Source organism: Myxocyprinus asiaticus, chromosome 20 (assembly GCF_019703515.2).
Source record: "Myxocyprinus asiaticus isolate MX2 ecotype Aquarium Trade chromosome 20, UBuf_Myxa_2, whole genome shotgun sequence".
In the NCBI taxonomy this organism is placed as follows: domain Eukaryota; kingdom Metazoa; phylum Chordata; class Actinopteri; order Cypriniformes; family Catostomidae; genus Myxocyprinus; species Myxocyprinus asiaticus.
This window is the reverse complement of record NC_059363.1, coordinates 42,232,954-42,257,047: the sequence shown is the minus strand read 5'-3', so window position 1 is coordinate 42,257,047 and position 24,094 is coordinate 42,232,954. Positions and strand designations below refer to the sequence as shown.

The window sequence follows — 24,094 nt, the reverse complement described above, 5'->3', positions numbered from 1 at the left end:
GGAGCTGCACCGCTAAACGAGAGTAAAAAACAAAAAACACAATCTGTAGTGCAATAGAATACCATACCATTAACATGAATACTATTACCCCCAAACACATGGTAGTGATCCTGTCACATGGTTGTCCACTTGGCAGACTTTTTTCACCGATTGTCGATGTATAAATCACTAATTGTAATGGCAATGATTAGCAGAATTGAGAATTAGTCATTCTGTTTATATGAATTAAACTGCAACCCTCCAGTTAGAAGCCGATAGCCTTGATATTTCAGAGTTTTGTGCTCCTTTTACACATCCAATTCTACACAGTACTGTCAAAATAAATGTAATTAGATTTAGTGGGTTATAAAATCAAACTAATATAGTGCGAAATACAAAGGGCCAGTGTAGTAATCACGTGGTACGCGCGCCACACGTGGTGCTACGCGCGCACGTGGAAACCCGGAAGTGTTTTGCAAGCATGATTTCAACTAGTTGTTTATAGTGATTTGTTTATTATTGCTCGTTATAACATCTGCTTAATAAGGTTGATATCGAGGTGACTTCGTGATGGATGACACAATTTCACATTTGAAGACAAAGCTCTTGGAAAAAGAGAGGGAGGTTGCAGATTTGAAGAGGAAACTTAATCAAATGGAAAAGGTCTGAAGTACATGAATATTTTCAGTGCAAATATTAAGGCAACAATTTATAGATCGTCATTCTAGCGCAAAACCGGTGCCTTTGAGGCATGTATGAACATATTTGCGTAAATAATGACTTTAATAAAGTGTAGTTGATGACAACTTTTTTATTATAATTTTTAAATGGATTTAAACAGATAAAGATCTCCCTTTTTTTCTTATCAATTTATTTATGTTTGAGTTTTAATGAGGAGACAATCTTAAAATGTCAACCTTGATTTTGTATATTAAAAAACTTTTAACAGTTCTTACCTGCAATTAAAATGCAGAAAAATGAATATTTGTAGAAATAACAGCACTAAATCAAAGCATCGGTAGTTTAATACCCATCAGAATTATTAAGCTTTTATTTAAATTTATTGCATATGCATGTACACCTACAGATTATACATGCTATTTGTTACTCAAGGTAGCACTGTCATCTTAGTGATTAGCTTGATTTACATTTGCCATTACTATTTGATAAAGAAACAACGTGGAAGTAAACTATAGCAAGTTCAACACATGAACAGTATGATATGGCTTTTGTCTTTTGGGTTTACTACTGAAATGATGTAAGTTGTGAGTCTATTTAGACTCAATCAGTGCCTGAGAAAAAGCATATGTGTGGCATATGTGTTTTGTGTAGCTCAATATGTGTTTGACAGCCAGTTGCGTCTCCATGAAATTTCAGTGTGAAAGTAATAAATCCTGTGCTAGATTTGTTCTGATTTGTTGCATCATCGCTTTGATATATAAAAAATAAAACATCAGAATCAATCAGAATACGTAGAATACATTCTATTCTATTATAGTCTTATTGTTATTTTACACTATCAGGGCATTTTGTAGATCCATTTTTGAAAGATATACACTACTGGTCAAAAGTTTTGAAACACTTGACTGAAATGTTTCTCACGATCTTAAAAATCTTTTTATCTGAAGGCATATGCTTAAATGTTTTAAATTAGTTTTGTAGACAAAAATATAATTGTGCAACCATATTAATTTATTTCATTATAAAACTAAAATGTAATTAAAAAAATATATATATTTTTTGAAATTGATGACTTGGACCAAATAATAAAGAAAAGCAGCCAATAAGTGTCCAGCATAGATGGGAACTCCTTCAATACTGTTTAAAAAGCATCCCAGGGTGATACCTCAAGAAGTTGGTTGAGAAAATGTCAAGAGTACATGTCTGCAAATTCTAGGCAAAGGGTGACTACTTTGAAGATGCTAAAACACAGTTTTGATTTATTTTGGATTTTGTTTAGTCACAACATAATTCCCATAGTTCCATTTATGTTATTCCACAGTTTTGATGACTTTACTATTATTCTAAAATGTGAAAAAAAATAAATTATAATAAAGAATGAGTAAGTGTTTCAGAACGTTTGACCGGTAGTGTATGTACCGGGTATCTAAAACCCGAGGTATGTAATAATGTTTGGTGAAATACCATGCACTTAAGAGTTAAATTTAATAATGTATAAGGATTTCGCAATGCAATTTGTGAGAACTTTATTACTTTATTTGTCTGATAAAATGTTTAATATATATATATATATATACACATACACAAAATTTTTTTCAAAAAGCAAGGCACCCGTTTCATAGAATGAATCAGATCAGATAATTATGGTCAAATATGTAAAAGCAGAGCTGAAACATACCCTGCGTGTCATTTCTCTCAGGGAAACTCAATATTAATGGAGTTACAGGAGGAAGTCACTGATCTTTCACCACTGAAATCAAATGCGACATTGAGCAATGATGACATCATGAGATACAGCAGACAGCTGCTCCTACCGGAACTGGCTGTTAAAGGTTATAAAATAATTCTGCTTTAACAAAACACATTTATCTTTTCTCTTCTAAAGAATTATGTTGTGAACATAATTTTGTTTTCTCCACAGGCCAAGTTGCCCTGTCTAATACATCTGTTCTGGTTGTTGGATGTGGAGGTTTAGGTTGTCCTCTTGCGCAGTATCTTGCTGCAGCTGGAATAGGTAAAATTTTGGGTGAACTAGTCCTTTAAGAAATTGAAAACCGATTAAGCAGGAAAGTGTAAATGTCGGTCAGAAACAGCGGTAAAACCGTTCTTCAGTTGGTCTGTATTGTATATTGTATTGTATATTGTAAGGTAGCTTACAACTAAAGTTTTTACTGTAGCATTTTTGATTTATTTTTCATTCTTTATTTTATTAACAGTTTTAAACTGTAGAAGAGCAGTTTCAGTCATTACACATTCATAATGGGTTTAACAATAACCTTCATACCTCATTCTCTCACTGTTGTGGTTTGTGCCTCAGAGCCTACACCTGCACCATCCAGACACATCCTACAGTTATTATTGTGGTAACTGCGGCATTAGCTGGCAGTTTGGTTAATGTAGTTTGTGTTTTCAGGGCGTTTGGGTCTGTTGGACTATGATGTGGTGGAACTGAGTAACCTGCACAGACAGGTGCTTCACACAGAACTGACTCAAGGTCAGTCGAAAGCCCTGTCTGCCTCCAAGGCCATCAGCAGGTAATGTCCTGCAGCTCCTGCTCCCTCAAAACCTTATTTATATACCATCAAAGAAACAGTTCAAAAAATTTAAATTGTGTTATTATTTACAGTTCCTCATGTCGTTCCAAACCCCCATGTTGTTGATTATTCTGTTAAACACAAAAGGAGAATTTGCAGAATCTTCACACAGCTGTTTTCATACAGTGGTAGTTGAACGTGGTACCAAAAAAGCACCATAAAAGTTGTCCATAAAACGATATTCCATGTCTTCTGAAGCCATGATGGCTTTGTGTGACAAACAAACTGAAATTTTCAGTGAATAACGGCTTAGATGTCAGTCTGATCATCACAGAAATCGCTGAAATTTGCCTCTAAATATAATTTTTTCCTTTCCAAATGTAGCTACACTCAGCGCCTGAATAATCTATCTAACATGTATAACCTGCAGCAGTCTAGCCAACTCATTAACGCACATTCCCTTACGATTCAGTACACTTGACTTTGCGTCACTAAGATTACGCTATGGGAGTGTCCTTCTACACAACCTAGTTGAAACCTATCTACAATAACGCCAAGATTGGCTATGGTGTTTAAGCCCCGCACTTTTAGGCGTGAAACTTGTCTGGTATAAAAGCAGGTGCGCAAACACCATTCCTCAGATTTTTCTTCCTTCAAGACAAGACTTCCTTCATCTCTCATCTAGAAGCCATCTACCACTTCGCCATCAACATACAGGAGTCAGCAGGTGGGATCTTCATGGCAACGAGAAGACTCTCTGCTCCCCTGCAGTGTTCCGGTGAACATTTACATTATATAATTATATAATCGCTTGCCATTATATCAAACACAGTTGAAAGCTATTTGGTTCGTTAAATGAAGCTTAACATTGTCTTTTTGTTTGTTTTTGACTGGCCACAGTATGCAATAGACTGGCATGTCTTAAGGTCAATATTAGGTCAAAAATGGCAAAAAAAGAAACTGCTTTCTCTAGAAACTCGTCAGTCAATCATTGTTTTGAGGAATGAAGGTTATACAATGCTTGAAATTGCCAAAAACAAGATTTCATACAAATGTGTTCAATACAGTCTTCAAAGACAAAGGTCAGCTGGCTCTAACAAGGACAGAAAGAGATGTGGCACATGCCCCGCTAGCCCTTCAATCTCCATATACTGCATCTATTCTGATACAGTATGTGTGTGACGAGCTTCAGCCCTCTGCAAGAGTGCACAACCTCATCGTGTTTGGCGGTTCTGATGCTGGGGATGATGATGTTATGTCTCTCGCTGCATCTGGCAAGTGGTCAATGGAGGATGCCCTTCCCCCAGCGAGGGCGAGGAGCATGCACGCGCCACAGACAAGGAGATCTCGTCTTGATGAATGGTTCTTGCAGTCCGGATGCTTTCAAGTGACTGTAGATCTGCCCCGTTCTTCCCGGAAGTTCATAACGAACGGACAAAATCCTGGCGTGCGCCCTATTCAGCTCGCTTGCACAGTGATTCCACTCTCTTCACTTAAGTGGACAATGGGGAAGACAAAGGTTAAGCCCAACTACCCCCTGTGGATGAAGCAGTAGCGGCACATCTCTGCCCGGCGAGTAGCAGGGCATGGAAATCACGGCCCGTTCATCCTTCCAAGCCGTGTTGACTGACGTCTGCACTGGCTGGAAAAGCATATTCAGCGGTGGGCCAAGCTGGTTCAGCACTCCACGTGATGGTGGTGCTCCAAGTTTTTCAAGCTAAGCTCCTCAAGCAAATGGACGAGCAAGGCTACGATCCAGAGACATTCAAAGAGCTTCATACCTCTACGGACTTAGAGCTGTGTGCCAGGAAAAAAACTGCATGGGCCATTGGCAAGTCAATAAGCAAACTGGTGATTTTGGATTGTCACATCTGGCTGACCCTCACGGAAATGCTTGACCCAGAAAAAGATGCTCTATTTGATGCTCAGGTGTCTCCAGCCGGCCTTTTCTGTGGATCTGTTGATAGATTTGCTGAGCGCTACGGCACAACTCAGCAACACTCTCAGGTTATGAGATATTTTATGCCAAAACGGGCAGTACTTAATCACAACCAGCTCGCTCCTGCTCTGTCTCGGGCCAGTACCCTGCTAAAAACCCCACTCCTGCTGTCTCAGTGCTGCCAAATGTTGCCGCTGGTAAAGCCATGCAAGCCGTGGCCCAAATGAAGGCAGCTACCTCAGTGCAAGACCCCCTCCACCCCCGCGCGCAGCAAAAGCACTCCTGATGGGCACAACCCTATGAAGCCGAAGAAGGCTCGATTGGAGAGACACACAATGCTGTTCCCCTCTTCCCCACTGCTCTTTGTTGGGAAAGAAATATTGTTGTTCAAAATGTTGTTCAATATGTTGTTTCTATGTCTCACATTCAATCACATGCAATAAAGAATGCAAAAAAGAGTACAGCACTAGTTGCACATGCACAAGACGTTCACACTTTTTCAATAAAGAGCTTTTACCCACTTCAAAGCCCACACATTATGCACAACCACTTCCCCATGGTGAGCAGCACATTATATCATACAATGAACAAACCAAGTTGACCTCTGTCACATTACGCGGATGCATGGCGAGCCTTTACGGGCATTTCCGACTGGGTGCTAAAAGACACGCCAATGTTACGAGCAGAAATACACAATCTTCTCACATAGAATGCGATAGAGTTTGTTTCAGATTAATTAATATGCCTGCTGTCCCACTGCGCAAATGCGTGGCAAGCCCTCACAGGCATGTCAGACTGGGTGTTTAAAATGATCGAGCACGGTCATACGATTCAGTTTGACCGCCGGCCACCTCGCTTCACTGGCACTTTGCAATCTGTGGTCAGACCGCAGGATGTGCCGGTGTTGCGCGCAGAGATTCACAGTCTCCTTGCAAAAAACGCTATAGAGACTGCCCAAGACTGCGACACACACTGTGGGATTTTCAGCCGTTATTTCCACGTTCTGGAGAAGGACGGCGGGCTTCGGCCCATTCTTGTTCTGAGATGCTTTAATCGTGCGCTCACGACGCACCAATTCAAAATGTTAACTCGGAAACAGATCTTATTGCACATCCGTCCTCAGGACTGGTTTGCGTCAATAGATCTGAAGGACGCGTACTTCATGTATCAATTGCACCGCGATTGCAATTATAGGCGGCTTTTTAGATTTGTGTTCGAGGGAACTGTGTATCTATTTTAAGTCCTTCATTTCAGTCTGTCTCTGTCTCCCCGCACGTTCACGAAATGTATCGATGTGGTGCTTGCCCCTTTGAATATGAACAGTGTGCATGTTTGAATTACCTCGGTGACTGGTTATTACTAGCTAATCAGGCACTACTGAGCGAACTCAGAGACTTGCTGCTTTGCCGTATGAAAAATCTGGTCTAATGTCAACTGGGCGAAAAGCACACTTTTCCCCAGCCAGTAAATCTCCTTTTTTGGAGTTCGTCTTGACTCTGTGAGCATGCGTGCGCACCTCACGAACGAGCGTGTACAGACCATTCTTCGGTGTCTGTCTCAGTTCAAACTGGAAATATATTACCACTGAAGTCATTTCAGACAATGCTGTGTTTTATGTCGGCAGCATCCGCCAACATACCATTAGGTCTGTTACACATGTGACCTCTCCAGTACTGGCTCAAGCGATGTTCCACATTGCACCTGGAGCCTCGGGCGCATGCGCATCGTGGTGACTCGCCATTGTCTTGCTGCTCTAGCACCGTATACAGCGCCGGCCTTCTACCAACAGGGTGTTATGCTGGGAAAGTGCTGACCACAGATCCAACACAGGTTGGGGCGTGGTGCGTGATGGACGCCCGACTTTCGACACCTGGACAGGTGCGAAACGGGTGTGGCATGTCAACCGCCTAGAGCTACTTGCTGTCTTTCTAGCTTTGAGGGCTTTTCATTCTGACATCGTGAATCACCACATTCTGATTCGTTTGGACAACACAACAGTAGTGGTGTAAGAAGTCTGCAGGACGCGCTGACCCACATATGGCCGGCGAAATGCAAGTATGCGTTTCCCCCGGTGCGCTTCCTTCATTCTGTCATTAGCAAAGTCCGACGAAATGTCCCAATCAGTCCTGGTTTCTGGAGATGGTAGAAATACTGGATGGGCCTCCATGGGACATACAGCTGAGGAGAGAATTCTCTCTCAAACACAAGGCATGATTTGGCATCCCCAATAAGAGCTGTGAAGCTTACACGTGTGGCCTTTGAACGGAGCAAAGCGGATGAGCCAGAATTGGCTCAGTCAGTTATGAACACCATTTTACAGGCTAGAGCACCGCCCACGAGATGCTTTTACCCACTGAAATGGAATGTGTTCACTAATTGGTGCTTTTCACACGGCAAAGACCCAGTGAACTGCCCCATACCTGAAATTCAAACCTGGGATTAGGAAGAAGAAACGCGGTCATGGAGTTCTTGCCGCTGGCCAAAATAATCAAGACCCTCGCCGGCATTCACCAAGACCAACATCAGACTCTGACCAAGCTACGTATGGAACAGGAGCAGTGGTTCCAGGTGCTGTTCCAAGCCCAAGCGGAGGACCAGCAGGTGCTATGGAGCTTTGTACACCGGGGGGACTGATCTTAGTAAAAAGGGGGCACCAGATCTGGTCCAGTGGATGGAGCAGTGGCAGCAGGTGTTCACACAAGTGAAAGCTGCGCTTTGCGGTGGGCCGTTATTGCACTCTCCTGACTTCTCTCTCCCTTTTATCTTGCAGACGGATGCATTGGACAGGGGGTTGGGAGTGGTACTGTCCCAGATGGTGGAGGGGGAGGAGTGCCCCGTGCTGTACATTATTTGCAAGCTCTCGATGAGAGAGAATAAGTACAGTACAATCGAGAAGGAGTGTTTGGCCATCAAATGGGCGGTCCTTACCCTCCAATACTATCTGTTGGGACGTGCTTTCACCCTCTGTTCGGACCACGCCCCGGTCCAGTCGCTCCATCACATGAAAGATGCCATCTCGCGGAACACCCGTTGGTATCTAGCTCTCCAGCCTTTAAAGTTCAACGTGGTCCACAGGCCAGGGGCGCAGATGGCTGTTGCAGATTTCCTCTCCATGGGGGGGGGGGTTGTGGCCGAGTGACGTCTGTGGAGAGCGGGGCCGAGAGAGTGAGTGCGGTAAGAGTTGGCACCTGTGGGAAATCATCTCTAACAGCTGTTTTGTGTTTGCAGTGAGAGCGGAGAGTGATTTAAAGGGCGATCCAAACCGCCTGTGGGGAGAGAGAGCTAAGCTTCCAGTGAGTGTGGGTGTGTTGGAGATCATTCTGCTATAAAGCAAAATAAGTTTGTATACAAATAAAAGACTCGTGTTGGATTGTTATCCGGCTCCTGCTTCCTCCTTGAGAGAAACAAAGGACCTTGTCACACACACCCTTCAGATCGCAGGTGGTTCACCTTCAAGCATTTTTCCCCCCTCCATTTCATTTGGATGAGGAACAGTCCTTGCATTTGTTATGCCCTGTGCGAGTGCTACACACATACGTTGAGCGCACCCACCAGTTCAGACTGTCTGACCAGCTGTTTGTGTGCTATGGAGGATGCACAAAAGGAATATCCATCTCCAAGCAAAGACTTTCTCACTGCATCATTGATGCGATCGCCCTGGCTTACGAATCACAGGGTGCAAATTGCCCAATTGGCGTTAAAGAACACTCAACTAGAGGCGTGGCCTCTTCATGGGCATGGACGAACGGTGTGTTCTTATAAGACATAGGTTTTGCAGAAGGATTGTCTTCTTAAAACACATTCACAAGGTTTTACCACCTAGACATAACGTCTCTCTCATAGAAAGTCCTCTCTGTCTTGAGTGCTTGCTATTTCATTGGCAAAACATATACTTATGCCCCTCTTTTTAGGTATGGGCTCCCTGTCATTTTATACAACTGCCTGCATTCAGACCGTTGTAATTCCCAAAAGTCAAAGGCACTTTCAATACAAAAAACTTGTATTGTTCATATATATATATATATTCTGAATGTTCACCTCCTGGCTCACCATGAGGGTCATCCACTTGCGGCATACTCATGTCAGTCGCCGTCGGGCATCATGTTTTCTCTCTGGGAAGGTTATGTTGTGTAGGGCGGCGTGATGGGTATCTGTTCCCCATAGCGTTAGCTTAGTGATGCAATGACAAGTGTACTGAATCGTAAGGGAACTTCTCGGTTACATATTTAACCTTGGTTCCCTGAGATGAAGGGAACGAGACATTGCATAAGCTGGCAGCACTACGGACTCAGGGATTTTTGAGGTGCGAGTGATGCGCTCTTTGTCCCTCCATCAGAAAATTCTGATGAATGGTGTTTGCGCGCCCGCTTTTATACTGGACAGCTTCGCGCCTAAAAGGGCGGGGATTAAACACCATAGCCAATCCTGCCGTTATTGTAGAAAGGTTTCAACTAGGTCGTGTAGAAGGACACTCCCATAGCATCAGCTTAGTGATGCAGTGTCTCGTTCCCTTCATCTCAGGGAATCGAGATTACATACATAACCGAGATGTTTCATTCATTGATGATATTTCATACCTGTTGAGCTTCAACGTTAAATTCCACCATACAATCATTTCAGATGACTTTACTCTTGTTAAATGTCCCAGATGGATTGAATTATAAATAAATTAGCCCTTCTCTTACTCTGCAGGATTTAAAAATCACTCATAACAGAATAAAGCAGTTTTATTATCAAATTAAATAAATGCTCTAAAATATATTTAACAACACTATACTGAATATTTCATCTATTTAAACGTTATAACTCATCTTTGGCAGCTCTTCTATTGATGCACTTACATTTCAACGTACATGTGCTGTATATCGATATACTTAATGAAACAGTGACACAAAATAAAGATTAAAACATACATTTAATAAAAAATAAGGTGATGCATGCATTCATAAGGTCTATCTGTCCTTTCTGTGGCTCCCTTACGCATGGAGCATCGCCATGTTGGAAGCGTGTAGTTGTTTCATTCAAATATCGCTGGTGCTGACACCCTTTACTAGTTTTCTTCAACCTTCTGTCTTTTGCAGTTTAAGCTGAATTGTGGCTTAATGTCAGCTACGGACCTCTGTTTGAGGAAAAATGGTAAAATGCGCTTGGAGTGTATACCAGCCATTACTTCCTCAGATCGGCTTGGGCTGAATTAAAGCTGTGAAAAAGTTTCTTCCCCTTTCTCTAAAAATATGTCTGGAACTTAAAATCTTCTCCTGAACACTCACTTTAAGTGCAGTTTTGGCAACTAAGGCACATTGCAAACACATATAACAGGAAGCTAGCGGGCCACATTATTTCAAAGCAGAAGGACATCACGAGGCTTAGTGCAAGTAGTACATTCAAACTCCAACGATCAAAAAATTCAAATGTAAACAAATCCACAAAAGGCCTTTGATCTGCTTTAAGTTGCACTCTCTCTCTCTCCCTCACTTTCTTTCTCTGACGATTTATCTGACTGCGTAACAGCTGGATGTTTGTCTTACTGTAATGTATGTTTCAAATTTTAAAGCTAGTTTACACTTTCAGACAAAGCTTTTTCAAGCCAACATCAAAGTTTGTTTTGATAAACTTTACCTATCTAGTTTTATGTTGTTGCTTTATCTTTTTAGGAGCTTGACCACTGTGATCACTACAAACTGTCATTATACAGAAAAAAGCTACATAAAAATGATTAAAAACAATTCTCCTCTTGTGTTCTACAAAATATTAAATATTAAATAAAATTCAAGGCTCTTGAGTTTTTTCAAATGCAACATACAGTATAGTATTATGCAAAGTACACTTGTTTGGGTTTTATGTCACTAGTGTTATAAACTTTTTTTCTTTTCAGCAGCATGCTTTTTGTATAGATTTGTAACTGGGCCAGTGTTTTTCTTAACAAAGATTTACTGTAGTTATTTTTTGTTAGACAGCATAGATGAGTTAAATGGTCAACTCTGTGCTTATAGGTTGAACTCTACGGTTGAGTGTGTTCCATATCACCTCCAGCTGTCCAGAGAGAACGCCATACAACTCATTCGACAGTATCCACTCTTATTATTAGTCAATAAGAATTGTTCTATAGCTTAGTTTAATGCAAATCTGAAACTGTTGGATCCTTGACATGATGTCCACATGTATGACATTGTAGCAGACTGTTCAGACAATGTTCCCACACGGTACCTTGTAAATGATGCTTGTGTTCTATCCGGCAAGCCTTTAGTGTCAGCGAGTGCTTTACGAATGGAAGGACAGGTGAGATTAGAAACATACCGGCAACCATTGAAGTTTACACTTGTATTTGAATCTCTTCTATAGAGGTCATGGATTTAGCAGATACCGATAACCAAGGTGGTAGAAAAAGCAAATAACTGATTAAACGGCCGATAGCCGGCTGATTTTTAAAGTCAATTTTTTAAATGTGTTTTCTCTCTAAGAAAATGTTCCTTACTGTGACGGGCACAGACATAGAAGCTACAGGAGTCCTAATTGAAAGAAATACCAGATGCAGTATATTGTGCTAACCAAATCCCGATAATAAATATATATACAGGTGCATCTCAATAAATTAGAATGTCGTGGAAAAGTTCATTTATTTCAGTAATTCAACTCAAATTGTGAAACTTGTGTATTAAATAAATTCAGTGCACACAGACTGAAGTAGTTTAAGTCTTTGGTTCTTTTAATTGTGATGATTTTGGCTCACATTTAACAAAAACCCACCAATTCACTATCTCAAAAAATTAGAATATGGTGACATGCCAATCAGCTAATCAACTCAAAACACCTGCAAAGGTTTCCTGAGCCTTCAAAATGGTCTCTCAGTTTGGTTCACTAGGCTACACAATCATGGGGAAGACTGCTGATCTGACAGTTGTCCAGAAGACAATCATTGACACCCTTCACAAGGAGGGTAAGCCACAAACATTCATTGCCAAAGAAGCTGGCTGTTCACAGAGTGCTGTATCCAAGCATGTTAACAGAAAGTTGAGTGGAAGGAAAAAGTGTGGAAGAAAAAGATGCACAACCAACCGAGAGAACCGCAGCCTTATGAGGACTGTCAAGCAAAATCGAGTTGGGTGAACTTCACAAGGAATGGACTGAGGCTGGGGTCAAGGCATCAAGAGCCACCACACACAGACGTGTCAAGGAATTTGGCTACAGTTGTCGTATTCCTCTTGTTAAGCCACTCCTGAACCACAGACAACGTCAAAGGTGTCTTACCTGGGCTAAGGAGAAGAAGAACTGAACTGTTGCCCAGTGGTCCAAAGTCCTTTTTTTAGATGAGAGCAAGTTTTGTATTTCATTTGGAAACCAAGGTCCTAGAGTCTGGAGGAAGGGTGGAGAAGCTCATAGCCCAAGTTGCTTGAAGTCCAGTGTTAAGTTTCCACAGTCTGTGATGATTTGGGGTGCAATGTCATCTGCTGGTGTTGGTCCATTGTGTTTTTTGAAAACCAAAGTCACTGCACCCGTTTACCAAGAAATTTTGGAGCACTTCATGCTTCCTTCTGCTGACCAGCTTTTTAAAGATGCTGATTTCATTTCCCAGCAGGATTTGGCACCTGCCCACACTGCCAAAAGCACCAAAAGTTGGTTAAATGACCATGGTGTTGGTGTGCTTGACTGGCCAGTAAACTCACCAGACCTGAACCCCATAGAGAATCTATGGGGTACTGTCAAGAGGAAAATGAGAAACGAGAGACCAAAAAATGCAGATGAGCTGAAGGCCACTGTCAAAGAAACCTGGGCTTCCATACCACCTCAGCAGTGCTACAAACTTATCACCTCCATGCCATGCTGAATTGAGGCAGTAATTAAAGCAAAAGGAGCCCCTACCAAGTATTGAGTACATGTACAGTAAATGAACATACTTTCCAGAAGGCCAACAATTCACTAAAAATGTTTTTTTTATTGGTCTTATGATGTATTCTAATTTTTTGAGATAGTGAATTGGTGGGTTTTTGTTAAATGTGAGCCAAAATCATCACAATTAAAAGAACCAAAGACTTAAACTACTTCAGTCTGTGTGCATTGAATTTATTTAATACACGAGTTTCACAATTTGAGTTGAATTACTGAAATAAATGAACTTTTCCACGACATTCTAATTTATTGAGATGCACCTGTATGTATGTATGTATGTATATATATATATATATATATATATATATATATATATATATATATATATCATTATATATATATATACACACACACACACACACACACACACATATATATATATATATATATATATATATATATATATATATATATATATATATATATATATATATATGAGAGATTTGGTTAGCACAATATACTTATGTGATATTTCAACCTCAGTTCCTATAATACATCTATAATACACTGTGTACACAAAATAGTTACACTCAGGACCTTAAAAACAATATTTGATCCCAGTGACATTAAAGCATAAAATCATGAATTATATGATATTATGCTTTCATTCCAGAGCCCTGGCTTCAAAAGTTACATTTTTAATATTTTCCACCAGATTGTGCCATTTTCGTCATGTTTAGCCTATGGAGCAAATGTATGCTTTTTTCCTATTTTCTGTTTAGAGCACTGCAGGCCAGTTGAATAAATGATGCAGCTAAAATGATGTGGGTGTGTTGGTATGGATGTCAGAGTGTGTTTTGTGTTTGTGTATTGAGAAGTGTGTGTGTGTAAAAAACAACAGTGGCATTATGTAAACAAACTGGCATTTAAAGGGTTACAATCCTGAAAATGAATGAGTATTTGGTAGTTATGATCAGGACTGATGTTGGTTAAAAAAATCTAAGTCAGTGAAAGTGGAAAATAATATTAATATATAATATGTTTATGGCAGTTTTTTGACACAGACATTTTTGTCCTTTAAGGTCCTGAGTGTGAGGTTTTCTTTTTAAATCTGACAATGCGCAAAAAATAATAATGCATCAAAAATAATCATTGTTGCTAATCATTGACATATCCCAGACTGTGATAATCCAAAAAAAATAATTTTCCCCTTAGCATTTAGTATATGGAAAAGAATATATATATCTATAGCTATATATCTATCTATCTATCTATCTATCTATCTATCTATCTATATATATTTTATTTTATTTTATTTTATTTATTTATTTATTTTTTCATACAAAAAACAACTGTGGTATTATATAATCAAACCGGCATTTAAAGGGTTAAAATCCCTAAAATGAATGAATATTTGGTAGTTATGATCAGGACTGATGTTAGTTAAAAAAATTACTCATTGTATAATATTATTATGGCAGTTTTTTGGACATTTTTGTCTCCTAAGGACCTCTGAGAAACTTTTATAAATTGACGCACATGGATTAATTGACTATATCACAATTCCAGTGGGTCAGAAGTTTACATACATTAATATAACTGTGCCTTTAAGCAGCTTGGAAAATTCCAGGAAATGATGACAAGCCTTTAGACAATTAGCCAGTTAGCTTCTGATAGGAGGTGTACTGAATTGGAGGTATACCTGTGGATGTATTTTAAGGCCTACCTTCAAACTCCGTGCCTCTCTGCTTGACATCATGGGAAAATCAAAAGAAATCAGCCAAGACCTCAGAAAAAAAAATGTGGATCTCACAAGTCTGGTTCATCCTTGGGAGCAATTTCCAAACACCTGAAGGTACCACGTTCATCTGTACAAACAATAGTACGCTGTATAAACACCATGGGATCATGCAGCCATCATACCGCAAGAGATGAACATGATTTGGTGTGAAAAGTGCAAATCAATCCCAGAAGAACAGCAAAGGACCTTGTGAAAATGCTGGAGGAAACAGGTAGACAAGTATTTATATCCACAGTAAAACGAGTCATATAGCATCATAACCTGAAAGGCTGCTCAGCAAGGAACAAGCCATTGCTCCAAAACCACCATAAAAAAGCCAGACTACAGTTTGCATGTGCACATGGGGACAAAGATCTTACTTTCTGTAGAAATGTCCTCTGGTCTGATGAAACTAAAATTAAACTGTCTGGCCATAATGACCATCATTATGTTTGGAGGAAAAAGGGTGAGGCTTGCAAGCCGAAGAACACCATCCCAACCATGAAGCATGGGGGTGGCAGCATCATGTTGTGGGGGTGCTTTGCTGCAGGAGGGACTGGTGCACTTCACAAAATAGATGGCATCATGAGGAAGGAAAATTATTTGGATATATTGAAGCAACTTCTCAAGACATCAGCCAGGAAGTTAAAGCTCGGTCCCAAATGGGTCTTCCAAATGGACAATGACCCAAAGCATACCTCCAAAGTTGTGGCAAAATGGCTTAAAGACAACAATGTCAAGGTGTTGGAGTGGCCATCACAAAGCCCTGACCTCAATCTGATAGAAAATTTGTGAGCAGAACTGCAAAAGCATGTGTGAGCAAGGAGGCCTACAAACCTGACTCAGTTACACCAGTTCTGTCTGGAGGAATAGGCCAAAATTCCAGCAACTTAAAGTAGTGATCCTAACTGACCTAAGACAGGGAACGTTTTCTACGATTAAATGTCAGGAATAGTGAAAAACTGAGTTGGTGTATGTAAACCTCTGACTTCAACTGTGTGTATATATATATATATATATATATATATATATATATATATATATATATATATATACACAGTATATACTGTAGGCTCTACAGTACAAAAAAGATTTGGTGACTAACACAGAACACAGAGGTCTCTTATTTTGAAAGGTCTTTGTTCATAGCTGCTCACACAAATGAATGTGAAACCAAATATGCACTCTTAAAATTATCTACAAAATATTGTAAAATAAATACTAAAATATAACAGGTACAAGCAGTAATGCATCAACAGTAGATCATCAGCAATCGCTTGATATAAAAGACAATCAAACTATCAGTGAACAACCTGCGTTAATTTCTGCCGATAACCTATAGTTTTAAAACTAGTGAAAAGTATTGGCAAAACCGATATATCGGTCGACCTCTATCCTCATAAATACTAAGTGTAAATTGTAATGGTTGATTGCTGCCTTCATATGCTATCGGAGTTATCCTACTTCCCACTTCTGAAGTCGTAATTATGTGTACATCACCTTCAAGTGCTTTGTTGTTGGAAAGAACAGGAAGCATGGTGGACACCAGGTTTATTGTTGCATATTTCTTGGGGAACTCTTATTTTGACACTGTAATACAGGTAAGTCAGCTTGTGTTGTTTACGATAATGGGATTTTGGTCATACATGCCATTTTCTGTGTAAAAAATGTACAATATACGTAAAATTACCACTGATATAAGCGAATGTACGTATATGACTGAATTGGCAAGTGATAAAAAGGTATCTGCATTTAGAAAATGTAATAAAGCCATTCACTATCATTCAGTCATTCACAACAGAAACTGTACTAATTATGAATTGAGGGGGTCTTCATGTGCAACGTCCAAGTTGGAATCTCGTTTTTACGATAATTTTGATATCATGTGAAGGCAGCAGATGTCTTCTTAGAGAAGAAGGGGATTTGCTCATTTATCTGTTAATTAAAAAAAAAAAAACTAACAAAGTACTGATTCTTTCTCTTTTTTTATTTGTAGCTCACAGTATACAACTATAGAGGTGGGCCATGTTACAGGTGTTTATACCCCAAGCCGCCTTCTCCTGAGACTGTGACAAACTGCTCTGATGGAGGGGTTCTGGGAGTGGGTCAGTCGGCCTTTATAGTGTACAACCCGGTGTCTTTAGACTCAGTATTATTGCTTTTTTTGTTTGGATGAACTTGCCTATATATTTAATATTTGTCTCAATTCTCTATTACAAATCACAGCGTTTGCTGTCTTAAAGTCAGCATGAAATTCTGTTTCAGATTACAAAGACAGACTTGTTTTATTTGGAATAGGTGCACCAATAAATCATTCATTGTAAAGCCAGATATAGGGTTTGGGAACTGAGAACCAGTTCTTATTCAGAACTGATTAGTTTAAAAAATACCGGAACCAAATGATTTTCATGACTTTCGGTTCCGTTAACGGTTATTGAACATGCATTCTTCAGCCAGTGGAGATGCAACACTGTACTCTGATAGTGTTTCCTGCTACCTCTCAGCTGCACTGCGACACCTCTGTAGAATCAGCAGCGCAAAACATATAGCGCAGCCAGTGTAGTCCGATACCCAAACGAACAAGTTAAGAGTCTGTTCTGTAGAATCTACAGTGCAGAACATACATTATATTGCCAAAAGTTTTCGCTCATCTGCCTTTAGACGCATATGAACTTAAGTGACATCCCATTCTTAATCCATAGGGTTTAATATGACGTCGGCCCACCCTTTGCAGCTATAACAGCTTCAACTCTTCTGGGAAGGCTTTCCACAAGGTTTAGGAGTGTGTTTATGGGAATTTTTGACCATTCTTCCAGAAGCGCATTTGTGAGGTCAGACACTGATGTTGGACGAGAAGGCCTGGCTCGCAGTCTTCGCTCTAATTCATCCCAAAGGTGCTCTATCGGGTTGAGGTCAGGACTCTGTGCAGGCCAGTCAAGTTCTTCCACACCAAACTCGCTCATCCATGTCTTTATGGACCTTGCTTTGTGCACTGGTGCGCAGTCATGTTGGAACAGGAAGGGGCCATCCCCAAACTGTTCCCACAAAGTTGGGAGCATGGAATTGTCCAAAATCTCTTGGTATGCTGAAGCATTCAGAGTTCCTTTCACTGGAACTAAGGGGCCAAGCCCAGCTGCTGAAAAACAACCCCACACCATAATCCCCCCTCCACCAAACTTCACAGTTGGCACAATGCAGTCAGACAAGTACCGTTCTCCTGGCAACTGCCAAACCCAGACTCGTCCATCAGATTGCCAGATGGAGAAGCGTGATTCGTCACTCCAGAGAACGCATCTCCACTGCTCTAGAGTCCAGTGGCTGCGTGCTTTACACTACTGCATCCGACACTTTGCATTGCACTTGGTGATGTATGGCTTGGATGCAGCTGCTCGGCCATGGAAACCCATTCCATGAAGCTCTCTACGCACTGTTCTTGAGCTAATCTGAAGGCCACATGAACTTTGGAGGTCTGTAGCGATTGACTCTGCAGAAAGTTGGCGACCTCTGCGCACTATGCGCCACAGCATCCGCTGACCCCGCTCTGTCATTTTACGTGGCCTACCACTTCGTGGCTGAGTTGCTGTCATTCCCAATCGCTTCCACTTTGTTATAATACCACTGACAGTTGACTGTGGAATATTTAGTAGCGAGGAAATTTCACGACTGGACTTGTTGCACAGGTGGCATCCTATCACAGTACCACGCTGGAATTCACTGAGCTCCTGAGAGCGGCCCATTCTTTCACAAATGTTTGTAGAAGCAGTCTGCATGCCTAGGTGCTTCATTTTATACACCTGTGGCCATGGAAGTGATTGGAACACCTGAATTCAATTATTTGGATGGGTGAGCGAATACTTTTGGCAATATAGTATACATTGCGACAAATGTAGACAGATTCCTGAATGAATGACTCTTGTGAGTCGGTTCTTTAGAATCTACAACACAAAACATACAGTGGACCAGTGTAATCCGATTCCCAAACGAATTATTCTTGTGAGTTGGTTCTTTAGAATTTGCAGCGTTAAACATACAGTGGACCAGTGTAGTCCGATTTCCAAACGAATAACTCTTGTGAGTTAGTTCTTTAGAATCTACAATGTGAAACATACAGTGGACCAGTGTAGTCCGAATCCCGAACAAATGACTCTCATTTGTCGTTTCTTTTTAATCTACGCCGCGAAACATACAGGGCTTCCATTCAAACAAATTACTCTTATTAGCGGGTTCTTTTTAGTGGATCAAAAACTTAACTGAATCGCAAGTCATTCATTTCATCATGTCCCACTCGAACTCACTAAACCAAGAACTGTTACTGTGTTCTTTAATCAGAGTAATTAAAGGTACACATTATAAGTTATGTTTTAATCAGTGGTATGAAAAGAAAAAAGATAATAAATCAATACAGTAAAAGTGAATGTAAACTCACCAGCTAAAATATGAAATGATCTCATCGTTTGACCAGGCTGCTGAGGGCAGTAAACTTAATATTAATTGCATTTATTATTTCCAGATATTTCTTCCTCAAAAGTAGTAAAAGAATCGTTAATGGAACTGTTAAGGAACATGAACTGTTAAGAGGAATCGGAGTCGGAATTGTCAAATTCCTTACGATTCCTATCCATAGCCAGGAATGATGAGAAAATACGTTTTTTTTTTTTTTTTTTTTTTGCACTGGTAAAATATGTGTTTATTTTATTATTTAAAAAGTCAGTCTGATGTTTTTCACTCTTTACTAATGTTAGTTATTCAATATTTAAGTAATTAGTAGTTCATGTATTAAATAAAGGATTGTGAAGTGATTTTTGGCACATTGCAGTGCCTGGGATAATGGGCTGTCTTCAAGCATTAGAAGTTCTGAAGATTGCATCTGGTCAAGTATGTATCCTTTCTACTTGTAACGACCTGCTAAACTAAAACGACTATAACTTCTTACGCTCATTACCAAAATACAGGCGTTACATAATGTAATGACTCTTTAACTGGTCGGTTCAGCCTCATTTGAGAAGAAGCTGTTGATGTTTGATGGTCAGGAGGGGCGGTTCCGCTCCATACGGCTGCGGCCCAAACAGGCTGAGTGTGCTGTGTGTGGAGAGACACCCACCGTGACGGAGCTGCAGGACTATGAGGAGTTCTGTGGTTCTGCTGCTACTGATAAGGTCTGAGTCACACTTCACAAAGGAAATCACACACTTTCCCTCCCTATATTGAGGCCTGCCTTTGTCACTTCTGCAAAATAATCAGATAGATATGTTAAGTATCCACAAGATGTCACTGCAACACTACTAGATGACAGAATCTGTTGCACTTTCCACAAATAGTGTACAAAGTGGGGCCTATTACTCTCTTCTTATGTGCTATTTTAATTTTATGTTAGATAATACTTTATCTAACATAGCTACTGTATAAGTTCTCTCAACAAAAAACAGCAATCGCTCCATCAAAATCAACAATTACTTTTTTTTTTTCTGCGGATTATCAGTTCATAAACACTTTATGCACTGTTCTTCACATAATGCTATCGTATGACATCTGAACACTTTAGTATAGCGCAAGACTTGTACACCGATATATTTACATTACATAAGCAACTACATTTACAAGCATATTTAGCGCAATCAACTTGCCTTGTATCTCAACTGATGAGTGTTGCACTTGTGATGCAAAGGTTGCTTATTACATGCGCAACATAGCTGCTTATGTAATGCAAATGTATGCTAAATGTATGCAAAATGGGGTACGAGTCCCAAAGAGCTTGCAAGTTGAAACGTTAGCCGAAAGTGTCACGGAAGCACCCCAAAATAATGTGATTGCTTTAGCTATTTGTGTTTTTCATCTCACATTTGCTTTCATGACACTATCGGTTAGGTTTTTGTTTAAGGTTTAGGGTAGGGAAGAAGGTTTTGTTGATTGAAAACTCGATAGAGCATTAACCTTTAAAAAAAATTAGCACCACACAGTGGACTTTTCACCTTGGAACTGCCAAGAATCTCATCGGTCAACGGATGCATATGTCAGAGTTTGTTGCAGCGAAAGATTAAGAAGTCATATGACTCACCATTCTTGTTGAAATTGGAGCTTTTGCAGCATTCTCTGATGCAAAAAAAACAACAAAAAAAAAAAAAACTTGTGTGTAGAGGCCCTTAGACAGAACCTCTTTGGTCTTCTTGTGATAAAAGGCTTAAGGGTACATTCTGAGACGGGCACCTGACCAGACATGGCCTCAAAAGTGTTACATCAGCATATATGTATGGTGGTTTTTCTTTAAGCTCTGAGTAATAAAAAAAGGACTTATTTATACTCTCATTTCTGTTTTGATCTCTTTTCCAGTGTCGAAGACTCAATCTTCTAACCAAAGAACAGAGAGTCTCTGTGCAGGTAGTACAGCTATTCGTCATCATTCTTGGCATCGAGGAATGTTTCTTATAGGTGTTTACATTTCCATTTGGTAGTTTAGATTATATCTTTAGCAGAACTCCTCTATGTGAGCCAGGTGAAGAGTGAGTGCTGGAAATGTGCAGCTGGTCATTAGTAAAGCAGATTTGATCTTTAGTTTCCCTCCTCAGACGTTACAAATGATTTTTCACTCATTGCAGGAGTATAAAGTGATTCTGGACAGCTCAACTCCTCATCTTCTCCTTGACGTTCGGCCCAAAGTCGAAGTGGACATTTGCCATCTGTCAACCTCAATCAGTATCCTTTCCCAGACTCTCTACTTAATGGTTTAAAGATTGACATTTGCTTTATTGAAATATTAATCTTTATACTGGCGCAGAAATGGTTATTTCTTTTGCTGACAATGTGAACTCTACTTGTGGGTCAGCACTGTACTTTGGAGTTTTAGATATTTTTAATTAGTGGTGTTAAATGCAAACATCATTAGTATTATTATTTCTCGTACTTAGAGTAAGCAATGTGTTCTAAACCCCTAACATTAGGTATTAAAGGGATAGTTCTCCCAAAAATTATTCTCTCATGATTTACTTACCCTCATGCCATCCCAGATGTGCATGACTTTCTTTCTTTTGCAGAACACAAATTAAGATTTTTAGAAGAATATTTCAGCTCTGTAGGTCCATACAATGCAAGTGAATGGTGACCGGAAGTTTAAATATCCAAAAATCACATAAAGCCAGCATAAAAGTAATCCATACAATTACTCTGTCGGTTTAATCCAGTGGTTTAATCCATGTCTTCAGAAGTGATATGATAGGTGTGGGTGAGAAACAGACCAATATTTAAGTCCTTTTTTTCCTATAAATCTCCACTTTTGAACAGCCCCGACCAGTAGGTGGCGATATGCACGAAGAGTGCAATCGGCAAAAAACAAAAGAGGAAGAATGTAGATGTGAAAGTGAAGATTTATAGGAAAAAGTAGTTAAATATTGATCTGTTTTTCACCCACATCTATCATATCGCTTCTGAAGACATGGATTTAACCACTGGAGGTTTATGGATTACTTTTGTGCTGATTTTTTTGTGATTTTTGGGGATCCAAAGTTTTGGCCACCATTCACTTTGATTTTGTGAGGACCGCATTGAAAGGACCCACAGAGCTGAGATATTCTTCTAAAGATCTTAATTTGAGTTCATCAGAAAAAAGAAAGCCATACCCATCTGGGATGGCATGAGGGTGAGTAAATGATGTTTTTGGGTGAACTATCCCTTTAAATTGTGGCATGTAATTTGTCCTCCACCATTTGTGCTACATATATGAATGTTACCTTAAGTTGTGCTGCTTGTTGAGGAGAGCGGTGCTATTACTTTTTAAAGTCAGTGCTGGGTAGTAAGGGATTACGTGTAATCTGGATTACATAATCAGATTCCAAAAAGCAAGTGGTTGTAATTGGATAAAATAAAATGTTAAAATGTGCGTGATAAACAAAATGACTTTGAATGGATAACTTGATTACATTTTTGATTACATTACTAATCAGCCATTACTGCAATAACAAGTGTGGGATTCACTGATTATGCTCCTAAATTTCTGAAGATTAGTCTAGGCCAGAGCCTGAAATATGTGCTATAGGCAGATTGAAGACTGTGATCCCGTTCCTCATTTGACAACATAATGAAATGACTTTCAAAGAGACAAGGGGGGAAAATAACTGAGCAATGCAATCTTTACTTTTTAAAAATGTTAGTTTTCTTACTGTGCATGACAGACATTCCACTTGCTAGTTTAGAGAACAAGAAAACTGAGGACATCACATTATTAAAGGATAAAATTTGTGAACTCAAACAACAGATGAACATCACATCACAACTCCAAGGTAAGCACTGATGTAACATAATTGGTGTTATATCCCATATACTCCCTGCTCCTGCACCTCATTGCCTCCTCTTTGTTCAAACAAATGTGGTGCTAACATTTAAAGAGTGTAGTTAATGCTATTATGCGCAGGCCTGCAAATGTATAATGTTAAGGCTGAACATGGTAAGTGATATGATCTATATACACAGTCAACTTGTCTGTATGCTAAATGCCCACAGCCATGAGATATATCGAGTATTTTCAGCAAAAAGGAGGCTTAATCTTTGTTTCCTCAAGCTAATTAACTTTTCTTGGATAGCCAATGAAGGTGGTGATGCTACGAGATTACTTTTTCAACAGAGAAATACTTGAAATGGCTGACCAGCTGTTCAATAATCATGTATTTTTTGTTTGTGTCTTTGTATTTTTTTTAGAATATTTTTTTTATTGCCGATAAAATAATAGAAGATAGGTACGTTCAGGCCCTGAATTCAAATGAGATGGGTATTGAGAAATTGCCTAATATTATAAAACTATGTTGCTGTAATATTCCATGCTAGCACCCCAATGAAAAGAGCATAAATTATACAGTATCTTAATTTTCTGTAAGTGCCTTATATTTGGTATCTTTTTTGTGAGTGATATGACTGCAGCAGGCTTTTGTCTTTGTTAAACCTTTAATTCCATGTAGTGTTTGTGGTGTGCAAACTTGGCAATGACTCTCAGAAGGCGGTTTTGCTCCTGGAGAAGATGTCTGGACTTGAGATCGAGCAGATCACTACGAAGGACATCACAGGAGGATTGATGGCCTGGGCTAACAAAATAGACCCCTCTTTTCCTCAATATTGACGTCATTCTGTTTATTAATTACATAAATGGAAACAGTAAAGTTGCTGTTTCATTTCTATGCCATTGCATGATGTTGGTATTAATTACAAGTTATTTTTAATTTGAGGTGTTTTAAATGACACTTTCACTCCTTCCTTTCATGTTGTTGTTCAGAAGTATTAATGTGTTTATAATCAGATTTTTTTTTTTTTATTATTATCTTCTGACTGTACCATTTTTATACCAAGCTTCTCAAATAAATATACAGTACAGTT

The 24,094-nt window shown here is 39.6% G+C and overlaps 1 protein-coding gene across 1 annotated transcript; it reads left to right on the top strand.

Moving 5' to 3' along the window:
• The first annotated feature begins 430 nt into the window (after positions 1-430).
• On the top strand, positions 431-24,094 carry mocs3 (molybdenum cofactor synthesis 3). Its single transcript, XM_051646254.1, has 13 exons — positions 431-642; positions 2,360-2,492; positions 2,582-2,674; positions 3,074-3,194; positions 11,127-11,205; positions 11,299-11,412; positions 16,737-16,845; positions 19,557-19,619; positions 19,733-19,896; positions 21,068-21,115; positions 21,334-21,430; positions 22,903-23,010; positions 23,683-24,094. The coding sequence occupies exons 1-13, from the start codon at positions 550-552 to the stop codon at positions 23,838-23,840; spliced, it is 1,380 nt and encodes a 459-aa protein (XP_051502214.1). The 5' UTR covers positions 431-549; the 3' UTR covers positions 23,841-24,094.

What these genes read in the sequence shown, in the direction of transcription:
- mocs3 (XM_051646254.1), top strand. Translation starts at nt 550, where the DNA reads ATGGATGACACAATTTCACATTTGAAGACAAAGCTCTTGGAAAAAGAG. An exon ending in ACCGGAACTGGCTGTTAAAG is followed by an intron (nt 2,493 to 2,581) that starts GTTATAAAATAA and finishes TTTTCTCCACAG; the next exon opens with GCCAAGTTGCCCTGTCTAAT. An exon ending in TCTTGCTGCAGCTGGAATAG is followed by an intron (nt 2,675 to 3,073) that starts GTAAAATTTTGG and finishes TTGTGTTTTCAG; the next exon opens with GGCGTTTGGGTCTGTTGGAC.